The sequence below is a fragment of the Ciconia boyciana genome, chromosome 2, assembly GCF_034638445.1.
Source record: "Ciconia boyciana chromosome 2, ASM3463844v1, whole genome shotgun sequence".
Taxonomy (NCBI): domain Eukaryota; kingdom Metazoa; phylum Chordata; class Aves; order Ciconiiformes; family Ciconiidae; genus Ciconia; species Ciconia boyciana.
In genome coordinates this window covers 129093764-129105996 of record NC_132935.1, presented here as the reverse complement: position 1 = coordinate 129105996, position 12233 = coordinate 129093764, and the positions used below count along the sequence as shown (strand labels likewise).

The 12233-nt window shown below is 37.8% G+C and overlaps 1 protein-coding gene across 2 annotated transcripts in view; it reads left to right on the top strand.

The window, feature by feature from the left end:
• The window catches only part of PLCL2 (phospholipase C like 2), a 107590-nt gene extending 97872 nt beyond the window's left edge, over positions 1 to 9718 (top strand). The window contains exon 7 of one of the 2 annotated variants that reach the window (XM_072854023.1): positions 8481 to 9718. In XM_072854023.1, the coding sequence (XP_072710124.1) occupies positions 8481 to 8660 (180 nt within the window). In that variant the 3' untranslated portion in view covers positions 8661 to 9718. The remainder of the gene's footprint in view (positions 1 to 8480) is intronic. The other variant, XM_072854024.1, reaches the window with a different exon arrangement.
• The last annotated feature ends 2515 nt before the right edge of the window (positions 9719 to 12233 follow it).

The window sequence follows — 12233 nt, the reverse complement described above, 5'->3', positions numbered from 1 at the left end:
AGGTTAATGCAGTTATTGAAAAACAGAAGGGAAGCTGTTGGTACTGTGGTCAGTGATGAATGGTGATTAATGATACATACAAATTATATTAGTAATCCAGACTGGAGTAAGTTGAGTGTATATGAGCTGGAGATTCCCTTTGCATTTTGTTGAGCGCATTTGCTTACCTTTTGACACAACAGTAAGTGATGAAGTATAAAAAAGCTTTCAGCCAGAGACCCTCAGGAAACTAGAATGTGGAACAGTTCAGTTTCTTATCATTGGTCTTTCATCTCAGCAGAGTATATCAAAATTAATAGAGAGAGCAAAACTGCCTCCCTTAATTTATTCCCTTGACACTATCCTTCTAGCCCAAATTATTCAAGTTTTGTGTTTACATGCACTAATGAGTTCCTCTCTCCCACTCAAATATTTCATCATTACATTGAACTATAAAGTCTTCTAATTATAAAGAAAATTATTTTCTCCCACATATTTTTTTATTTTTAGTTCTTATTGAAAATAGAATTCCCTATCACCTCTTCTTACAGTGAACTACTACAGAAAAGCAGTAATACACATGTATTTGTCTAGCTTTCCATGTTAGTTTCAAATGTTAAGCTTTTCACAGTGTTGCTTGGTGCTCTGGCCCCCCTTGTGTTACACTGCACAAGGCCAGTGCAGAGGAGAATCAAAAAGAGGTTAAAGTTGCTACAGCATGTACAGTTAATACATTCTAAAAATATGCATGCAGATTCTGCTTATAGGTAAAAGGACCGGACTATCACTTTTCCTTTATTAGAGTGGAGTTTCCTGAAGACAGTGTATGGGATGTGTCAAGTACTATTCCTGTGCTACCTAGGGGATAGAGAGGACGGGAGTCAGTTCAGTGGGTTTGGGCACATGTCAAGGAAATAAATTCTTAACCCTTCTTTACTTTTCTGTCAAAGGTATCGGATATCAGCTTGGATGGGCAAATCCATTTTAATGCTGCCTGAAACAGCAGTACTTTGCTTCATCTCTGCTTTCCGTTTAGAACGTAAGGGTTGGGGGAAAGGGGGAGGCAGGTTTGCGGTTGATGAGCAACTGAAATGTGAAGTCGTGATTTCTGCGTAAGCCAGGAGTCTGAGAACCCGCATGGTAGATCTGGCTCTTCAGAGCATTGAAGGGCTTTTGTGCATATCCTTAGGATTAACGTAATTATGAAGTTAGAAGGCCTTCCTTTTGAAGAGTTTATTGAGAAAATCTCTTCAACATTGACTTGTTTTTTCTCTACTCGCAGATTAAAGTCCTTTCTGTAGGAAGGTACAATTTGTCCCATAATTAATACTTTATCAAAAAAATTGGTGAGATTTAATCAGCCTGTTGTCAAAACTTTAATGGGAGGTGTTACAGAAAGTTCCGGAATGTTGTGACATCTTAAAAGTTATTTACAAGTATTACACTTCACATAGGCATCTATTAAGTGCTGTTATTCACATTTAGATGTACAGAAAGTCAGAGGTTGTGATTTGTTTGAAGTAACACACTGAGCTTTTTCACTCCAGACTCTTAACTATAGGCTGTAACCATAACTTGTCTTGCGTTACATAATTAAATAGAAAAAGTTTATCAGTTTCTAAGACACTACTCTTCCTGTCTGGAGAAAAAGTCCTACAATCATAATTTTGATCTAATACTATGTTTTTCCATTTCCATTTTTCCAGTTCTCTAAAAAATATGTGAGGACAAGGATGGAAAGTGAATGCCCACATTTTTTAGAGTAAAAATTGATCAGGAGAGTGACAATCTGAGCTGCTTGAAGAAGAATTTCATTTTTCTATTGAATTCCCTGCCTACATCAAATTAACTTCCCTCTTGAACAGCACAAAAATAAAACCCTGTCTATTCAATGGCCGCAAATTTTGCGGTTCAACAAGCAAGACAGATGAGCAACCAACACACCGGAGGCAGTGCCATACTTAGTGGATTTAACTTTTTATTCTTCTTGTAATTAGGAACAGTATTTTGCATGGCTATGCTTTAGGAATTGCTGTGTGCCTCTGAACAGCATTACTAAATAATTCTGCATGAGTGCCATCCTCAGGTCCCCCACAGAGGAATCGCAGGATGCTCACATGGTGTGGCTGATGTATTTTCCAAACCAATTAAGCTGCATTTTACCCTCAAGGTACATATTGATCTTTTTTTTCGATTGGGACGTTTTGACTACAGTTGATGCAATGGAAACTTTGATAAAATAACAAAATTGACAGCTTAATTCTAGGGGAACTCTTTGTTTAGAACATCTGACGTAGCTATTAAATATCCATATGTGTGTGTGTGCGTGCACACATGTTACAGTTACTATTTTAAAGGATTTTATTTTTCCTAATTTGAAGCCATGTGGCCAAATTTATTATTGGAATAGTATGTTTGATGTCAGCTGAAATATCTCTGTTCAATTTGTGTATGTGTATATGCACACATTCCCATTCTTATGCACCCCATATATGCACATATACATATCTGTTTAACTTCAGAACATCACTTAGAGTAAATTTAGTCTGCTTTAGTGAACTTTGTTGCCTAGATTTAGATTGTACAGTATTAGAATATTCCTCTCTTTCAAATAGGCAGTTTGCAAGGTCATTTACTTGCAATTTATTTATTGTTATTACTCAGACTGATAGCACTTACATTTTCTAAACATAGATAATCACATTTCCTGCTAGAAAGAGTACACAGTTGAAGAAAGAAAATTACTTTAAGTACTGTTGCAGCAGACTCCTACACAACCTAATGTAACAATTTACGGACTTTCCTGGCATAGCAAAACTTTGGAAAAAACCTATATAGGCTCAGAATTTGAGGTGCCCATAGGAAGAGCATAACACCATCTTTAAATTAGTCTTTACAACAAAGAGCTGTTCTAAACACATAGGGAGGGTTCGATGGAAGTACTCGGAATGAAGGTGGGACTCCTAACTCCAGCATTTGTTAGATGCTTCTTGTTGGCTATGAGTTTTTAGACATGTCACATTAGACAACATGAATTACTTTCTCTTGAAAGAAATGCCAAGGCATGGAGTTCATGGCGTCCATTATCTCTGTAATTACATTGGTTCTGCACCTACCTTATTTTTATAAATGTATTTATAAATGGAACATTCAAGGCATTTATAGAGGTGCAACTTCTTAAATATATATTTTTAAAAAAAATAATCTGAATTTTATGGACCAGATCTACAAGTGGATTCAGGCAGCACTGTTGTCACCATGGGGCATTTGTAAAGCCTCTGATAGCTGCTGCCTAGTCCTGTAGGTGCTCAGAAAACCTCCCACATCCCAGTTCAATTTAAATATCTAAAACTACCAGTCTCTTGATGTTGCTGGACTGATGGGATTTTGGCTCCTAATTAAATCCATATTTAGAAGTTAAGAAGTTAAGTCCTTTATGTCCTGATTCTGTAAATGCACTCAGAGCACGTCGGCTGGGCAGGAGCACGGCAGTATGTCCCATTGTACCTAGCAGCCACTGCTCAGAGAAACGCTTTGAGAAAGGGATACTGGATGCTTACTTTTCCTGATACAAGCTTTGGGTCCCAGAACCTGAGCTAAAGCCCAGTCATTACTGATACAGTTTCTCAGGATTTTCGGGGGAAAGGGTGCTCATGCAGTTATTTCAAATGTCATCCCTACAATTTTACTTTCATGTTCACACACTCACTGAAGAACCTGTTAACCAAAAATGATGAGTGAATACGTACCAAATTATAAAGTTAGCTCTGCTGAGACATTCTAGTTGACACTATATCCGATTGACTCTGAAATGATGTCTCATTTCACAGGTATGAGAACCGATAGGAACCATTTTGGTTTTGTTTTTAATTGCCTTTTGGGAGCTATGATATAAAAACACTGCCTCTTAGCTGAAAGCGTCAAAACAAACAGAAGGTTTTTAATGTTGATTTAAAAAAAACCCAACAGAGTAGTTAATGCAGGCATATTGGGACAGAGAGGTATGAAGGATATTGAATTGGGCTTCCACATTAATTCACATCCTTTATTGTTGCTTTTTATTAAAAGCTTATGAATGAATATCAGTTTTGTTCTTTGATGTTCTTTAAGGTCTTTTTCACGTCTGCCTACAAAACAGCTTGATGCTTGATTCATTTTCTGAAGCTTGTAAACATCAATATGTGAAATAGGTATTCAAGTTACATAGTTCTCAGTTCTGCTAGTGAATTTTAACCACGGCGAAGGAAAGGGAGCAGCGATTGCTGTCTGCTGCTGTGAGGACAGCGCTCTTGCAATGCTCTGCACTTGTGACGTGCAAGGCCTGTATTGGTCCTGTTCCTAGATGGGAATTACCACAAAATGCCTGTTAACCACAGTCCTGGGAGTAAATCTGAGTGTTGTGGTGTGTTTGCCAGACAACACTAAAGGACTGAATTCATTTACAGTTGCCTGAGGTGAAAGGCTGACAGAGCCAGCCCTACCATATAGTGAGAAACATTATATGGGTTTGGTTCTGCAACTGCTCCAGATTCCAGCATTGAGTTGTCTCTATGGACCAGCTTTGTCTCTTTGAATGTAGGGTTTTTTTATACTTCCTCATGATACATCTGCTTGACTAAGGTTTGAGCCGTTGGTAGGTTTTTTGTATTGGCTTTACAGGATACATTATAAGAGCAAGTAGCGTACGACCATTTGGGGCTGGTAAGAAGGTGGAAGGCCTCCGAGTAGGCCATAGATGCGAGAGATTAGTGTGTTCCAGCTTGTAGTCAACTGACTGTACTATTAATTTACTTACTAAATCAATGGCACAGGGTCTTACGCAGCTACAGAATGCATAGAATATAAAGAATTGAAACTGAATCTAGAGAGCCCTTGGACAAGAGACATTTGATATGTAACTGGAAGGAAGGTCTCTGAGTTCTTTTAATTGTGGGGGCAATTTTTTCAGATCTGGATGGCTTTTTTACTTTTCTGCCTTTCAGATGCGTTGTATTACTGTTCAACAGTGTTCACTGTGACTACAACTTGAATTTTTAAGATGCATACTGCTTTTTTTCCCCAGCATATGGCTTCATGAAGGTACCTCAACAGAGCTAGGCACTTTACACCAATTGCGCAGACCTCTCTCACTTGAGCTTGTGCCATGTTTGGTAGCAGTGGTTGGCTCTTGTTTTGTCTTTGGATCAAGACATGACAGCAGATAATGACAACACAGTTGGTTTCACAAACATTTTTCTGAGTTCAGTGGCATTCAGAAATCAATTGTTTCATTCTAAGTGTTGGAGAAGAGAGTATCTAATTTACACAGATTCATTTTTCTATTTCACCCTGGTCTAAACTTGATCCCACTTGGCCAAATGTGTTTAGTCTGAACCCCTGTTGTCTGCAATAATCCAGCCCCTTATCTCAGATCGTCTCTTGTCTACAAAGTTCATCTTCCCTGATCAGTCTTGTCCAGACACTCCCAGTTCCCTGCTGAAAATCCAGCAATTCCTGCTAGCCCCTGGCTTCCTCCTTCCCCTCTCTCCTCCATCCAGTATTCTGTTCACACTTGGTGCCTAATTTTCTCTTCTGGCAGTTTTTTCGCATTGCTTTCCAGTTCATATTGCCCCCTCTTCAATTCCTCTAGAAATCCTTCCCGATGAGTCTTAATTTTAGTTTTCTCATCACCTTACCTGATTTCATTGTATTCTGCAGTCTTCTCCCTGCTCTGCATTTTTGTTTGTTTTTCTCTCTCACCAGCTTTTAGTCTCATTACCAAGCTCTCTCACTCTTTTTGAGTTGTTAGTCCTTCTACTTGTCTGTCATTTTCGGGCTTCTTTCAACATGGTGGATTTTGTCAATCTGTTTTCTTTCTGTATTCCAATCCCAAATGTTGCCTCAATCTTTCCCTTTCTGCCCTCACCTGTCTGGTCCAAATTCAGTGTTGCCGCACTGTGTTCGTTTTTCATTATTTCACAATCTCCTCTTTCAGTAAGATCTAGTCTCTGCTTTGTACAGTACAGTCCAACTTCCCTTTCGGCAGTCCTAGACTCCTTGCCAGGTCAGTCTCAGAGATCGCTCTTGCCCCCTCCTTTTCTCCATCCACCTTCTCGCCAGAGTCCCTGTCCCAGGCTCTTCCTTCCCCTCCTCCAGTCTGGCTTTTGGACTGCCTGCATTGGCAACCAAATGTTGGTGGTAAGACAACTTGGAGAAGCCATACGGGAAAAACCCAACTCTTTCTTCTAACACATATTCATTATTGTGTGGGAATGGAATATGCATTGTCTTGCCACATTGCTGGAGCTGTCAAGAGATGAAGAATGATCAAGAATGAAATCCTGAGTGATTGTACTAACCACATTCAAAGTCTGATTTTTGTTTATTAAAAGCTCATAACTTGGATCCACTACTTTGGGTCCGTGAAGTCATTTGAATTACAAGTCCCTACCCCAAGTGGGAGTGAGGAGGGAAGGATGGAAGATTGTTAAAAAAATTCTGACAGCATTTTCCTGTCTTTATTCTCAGAACTGAATGAACCATATGGATGAGGTTAAAGAATAATATTAAACAGTAATAATAATAAAGTCTGCCAGTTGCAAAAGTCCTGCATAGAGCTCTCTGTGAAGCTCTCTATGAAGTAGTTAAAAGTTTGGCAAGCCTATAAGCAACTGAAAGCAGATTTTTTTACATGAGAAGTTTTGGGCAACCTTATTAATAGACTGTTGCTAGCAGCTCTGCCTATAATAAACAACTTGATTAAAGTTCCAGAACTATATTCTACTAATCCATGTGAAATGGAACTTGGGCTAGAAACAGATGCACTCCAGATATGACTCATTTAGTCTGCTGGAGTGTTTTAAATTAGCTTTTAGTTGTTTGTCAGTTTGGAAAAAAGTATGTGATTTTAAAAAAAAAGTAGCCCTGGTTTTCTGTAGAAGAAAATATTACTGAAGCTTGTGCTGTGATTGCTGTGACTGGTGAACTTCTAGATTTTTTTCTTGTCTGGTAATCAGAAAAAAAAAACCACTTTGGCTATTATAGTCTTGGATAAGGGGAGGGGGGGCATTATATCTTTGAAGAAAGCAATATTTGTTTTCAATTTGTGTGCCTCAAATGCGTAATTCTGCTTACTTCATAGGATAGCACTTATGTTGTGAGTTACTAAAGAAGAAAGGCTGAAGTATCACACCATGAGTGCAGACATGTTTTTGTCTGACTGCTGTCCTACCTCTCCTCCTTTATTTTTTAAATCAAAAAGTAAAGTTGGATTTCAACCTTATTTGGCAGAGAAGGAGAGGCAACATAGCTGTTATGTCTCTAGAACAGACATTAGCATCTCTTCAAGAGAAGTGTCTGTCAGGAGCCAGAATTTACCCAGGACAGACATGAGTACCCCAATTACAGGAAAAGGTGCAGTCAGTGTTCATACCTTATTAGCCATTATAGGAACTGACAGTCTCAAGGAGTTATAGTACTTGGGTTTTTTTGTTTGTTTGTGTGTGTGTTTTTTTCCCCTTCAGTTGGAAATGACACTGTTTAAGATACAGTATTTTTGAAGCATCATTTGCTTTTCTGTAAGCTGTGGGGCAGTTCTCCTTCAGGAGTGCAGACATAGCACGATCCGTTTGGCCCTTGCAGACTTCTTGCACGTGTTTGTGAACTTTCCTGTGTCCACCAGTAAGGCACGTGTGCTCACCATGTGCTACAGGCTTGTTCGTTCCCTGCGTATGGGCAGGGTAGGCAGGTAGTGGCTGCAGAAAAGGCAGTCCATAGTCTGCTAATGCGATCTATTGCTGTTAGAGGGCTTTAATCAATACAAAGAGATGGAGTAGCTAATACTGCAGGACAGAGCCAAGTCATCTAAGGCTGGGACAGTTTCTCCTACAGCTTTACTTAAAACTTAATTACTGTGAAGAGAAAGAGTGCAAGTAAAGAGGGATAGTGATAGCACTGAACTGCAAACAATCCTGTGAAGTCTTTGTCATCGCTGTCCTTTTTACATGTTGCTTACCAACCTGTATTTTCATATTTCATGGTTTGACAAACATTGATCCTTTACCATGCTACTATTGAATGAATCACATTGCTAGGAAAAAAAAATCTCAAAGAACCAAAAATGAAAACAATTTAACTGCTCCCTGAGGTAGTAAAATCAGCCTTCACAATTTTCGCTATGCAGAAACATTTACAGTCCCCATGGATTAAAAATACAGCACAGATTACTTTCCTGAAAGCTGTTAGGTAGAAATGATCCCTATATCCCTTTGCTTATGCAACCGCTTGGCTCCAGAGAAAGCAAAGAGCTTGGTTCTTACTAACTTCAAGTAATCCAGTTTTGAGTTTTATTTTGGGTTTTTTTGAGGGTTTTTTTGTTTGGTTTTTCTTGTTTGTTTGTTTTGGTTGGTTGGTTGTTTTTTTGAGCAGGGCAACTGTATCATTAGTCTGAAACAAACAGAAGGGAAAAAAAAAACGAGAATCCTATTATCAATTGTGTATTCTAATTGCATTTTTTCTTACAGGGACAAGCTGATCTTCTCAAATATGCTAAAAATGAAGCACTGGAGAATCTGAAACAAATCCATTATGCCACTCTTTCATGTGGACTCAATAAGCCAGGCACTGAAAATGCAGAAATCTCAAAGCCCCGTCGAAGTCTGGAGGTCATACCTGAAAAAGCAGGTGATGAAAACGGAGAATGAGAGAACGCTCTTCTCGTAATTATGGAGTTTATAACTCTGTGACCAATTGTAGCTGCATAGGACATTTGCTTTGCACTTACTGTTGGAAAATATTTGGAATTTTTAAAGCACAACTGGAGAAGCTAATTACAATCTATTGAAACTGTGAATGTATGTAGCAACTCTGCTTGTGAAGGCAATGATATTGCGTAACATGGAAATTACATTATTGGCCAAAATATAGTATATATGTAAAAGATCTGTAATTCAGTAATAGCGTGCTGAAAAGTTCATTATAGTGCCGTAGGGAAATGAACATTTTTAAAATGAGCTGTAACTAGAGGGAAATCAGTTGAGAGAATTTGACAAGATGCCTTGATTTTCAAATGAATTGGATGCACAAGTCCTTTATTTCTTTGCACAATTCGTTAATTGTGCTAGTGAGGTGAATTATTCTTTTGAAAATCAGGTCCAAAAAAGTAGAATCCACGTCTTACACTTTATGTAATTCAGCCGCTCAGATATTTGGGTTTGAAGTGGTATTGGTTTTATTGTTGAGCCATAAATTAAAATGAGAATGTAATTAGACAGTGATCACTGACTTCAGTGCACTATAGGAGAGCCATTATATAAAAGGAAAATGTGCAATCAGTCTGATAGCCTATGTCAGAAGAAGATACATACCTATTTTGCCTAAGATCTTCTGCAAATGTGTGTAGATAATGTGACCAAACTGCAAGCAAAATGTTGTAAATAGTTTTTCATTTTGTGAAGTGAAGTGCTCATATTAAAAAGAGTTTTATGAGATTGCTCCCAGACAAGTAAAGCTTTTAACTAAATTTTAACTTTTTTATTTTTCAAGTATTTTCTTCCTTACAGAATAGGTGATATCTCAATAAGCAGGTTTGTCAAAAAAAAAAAAAAAAAAAAAAAAAAATTGTTGTTCTGGTTCTGTTTTGGTTTTCTGACAACATTAGGTAAAGGTATTGTAGCTGATATGCTCATTGTAAAATGACTATACCAACCTAGAGTGTTCTCTTACTGTTTCTGATTTAACAATAAAATGGACTATATAATTACAGAAGCTAATAAATTTGAAGAAAAACAAACAAAATCCTACAGAGATCAAAATGCAGTTTTTGTTCAGTTGTGGGGAAAAAGGGGAAGATGGTCATGTCTGTTGAAAAGCATTGTTTTAATTAGAGGTCTTCAAGACATACGTTCTACATTTTTATTTTTTTAACCAATTCAAGATGCTGTTTCTGCATTCAGCTTGCAATGAACATCTAGAACATCAGTATACTTGCACTTAATCTGGATTGTTAGGGACTTTAATTTATTTTCTAGTCATTATAAAATTAATGGGGGGGAGATAAAAACAATTTGCATAGTAAATGTCATATCTTGAGCCTGCACTTTTAAATGTCAAACTGCATGGGTTAGGGGCAGTGTTAGAAGGTGCTAAGCTCTTTCAGTGCCTAGTGACAGATTGTATGCCTCAATATTACGATCTTGCCAGGAGTGAGTTCTGTTCTGTGTTGTACAAAATGAAACATTTAACCTGTGGTAAACACCTGCAAGCATTGCTTTTTAAACAGTCCTTCTCTGTGTTGTCAGCTGGAAGTCTTCCAATTGCACCTGAAGTTGATGGGAAGCAACATGAAATTCACTGTTGCTAACTATACTCTGAGCCAGTATGAAATTAGTCTTCCAGGGCCAAATCTATCAGATCTAAATCTGATTTATCTAAAGCAAAATAACTGTGTTACATCAAGATTCAGCCAGGCCATAAATATACAAGGTCAGTTTCACTTTGTCAAAAAATCCAAAACCTAGACTGTTGGAATTTCAGACTTTCAGTCCTAATTGAAAGGTGTAGACTGTGGAAAAATGTCAGTACAGTTAGCATTATACTTCAAAGAGGCCTAAAAGGCTGTAAAGGTCCATTAGCAGTCCTGGCCCACCACTGTTTGTATGGCATTTACAGAATGACATAATTTATATTGCAAATTAAGCATTTCTGTAGAGTTTTTTTCTCCAACCAGGTTATCAGAATTGATCGCTTGGGTATTCTTAGCATTTGTATCTGTTCAGCACATTACATCCTTGAAAGAGATCAGGGAACTTTGAAAAGATTAAACACAGGTTGGTGGTTTTTTCTTTGCTTTAAGGCAAAAAAAGGTAAGTGAAACATCAGTATCACATGAGCTAGGGCTGACAGATTTTGTATGTTAAACTCTACAATATATATATAACTCTGCTTACTCTGATCGTGTTCTGTCTTGTTAAAAAGGAGGTTAATACTTTTTTGGAATAATATCTTATATAGTATCTACTTTAAAAAAAAAAAAAAAAAAAACAAAAAAACAGTTAAAATATATGCATTTAACAAAGTTACCATTTAAATATGTTTGGATTCTAGTGTAGTGCTGATTACATAAAATGGAGGTCACTTTTGTGCATTATTCATACTCAGTTCAGATCTGTGTGTACCATAAAGCCTTAAAATGAACTCAGTCAAGCAGATGCTTTGAAAGATGATGTGTAGCTAAAAATCCTTTAAGGAGTTTACATGTTGCATGTTAAAATAATGCAGGATAAACACCTGCAAGCAAAGTATCAGGTTCTATTGTTAACCCAGTGATGATAATTTCAAAACCAAATTTATTAGCATATTTTTCTCAGTTGTATTTTCTTAAAGCATTCTTTGCATCCATGATGCAATTTACTTTTATTATTAGTCCATTTTTTACTGTGCTTATTTTATATTACATGGAAGAAGAACTACCCAAGATCTGGTGAAGTATTCCAAATAAGATTAATCACAGGTTGACTTTACACTTTTCTTTGCCTTCATTTTCTTAAATGGGCTGTAATACAGTTGAACTGCTTACATAGTTTCGAACTATGAAAGATGGAGCCAAAGTATAAGTGACTATTTATCTGACTGCCTTTTTTGCTTTTGTTTGGCTCCAGTAAACAGTGAGTGAGTATGGGTATGTATAGAGACCTAAGTCAACATATTGCTCAATTTAAAAGAAAATGCTAATTGGGAAAAGAAGAGTTCACACAGAGATTAACCATGTAGACAGGAACAGTGAATTCTTTTTTTGAAGACAAGAAAAAGGATGAACAGTGCCTGTTTGAAAAAGGAGCATCTCTAAGCCTTATCTGTGTTCTTCCTGCCTAAGCTCCCCTCCTCATCGGTTGTGCTTGTTGAGGTACATAGCAGCTATTGGATATTTAATTACAGAGCCTGGGACCATGCCCTCCATCCTCTGAACACACCAGCCAACTACAGAAGGCAGCTCTGTTCTCCAGGAATTCCCCCGGCAGCACGTCCTGAGGGGCACTGCTGAGCCTACTGGTGCCACCAGAACAGCGAAAGCATTCCAAACAGAGCTGGGGGCCAGGCTTTACTGGTGAAGTTGTGGCCCTTCTGCTGTCGGTGGTAGTCTTTTACTCAAGTCAGTAGGATCAGGATTTAAGTACGGTGTTGCAAAATTTCCCCTCCATTTCAGGTCTCTTGTTTCATTACCTTCTCTTCACATTCTTCTGTTGCTGCAGCAAGGAGTACTAGATTGGTGCCCCGCA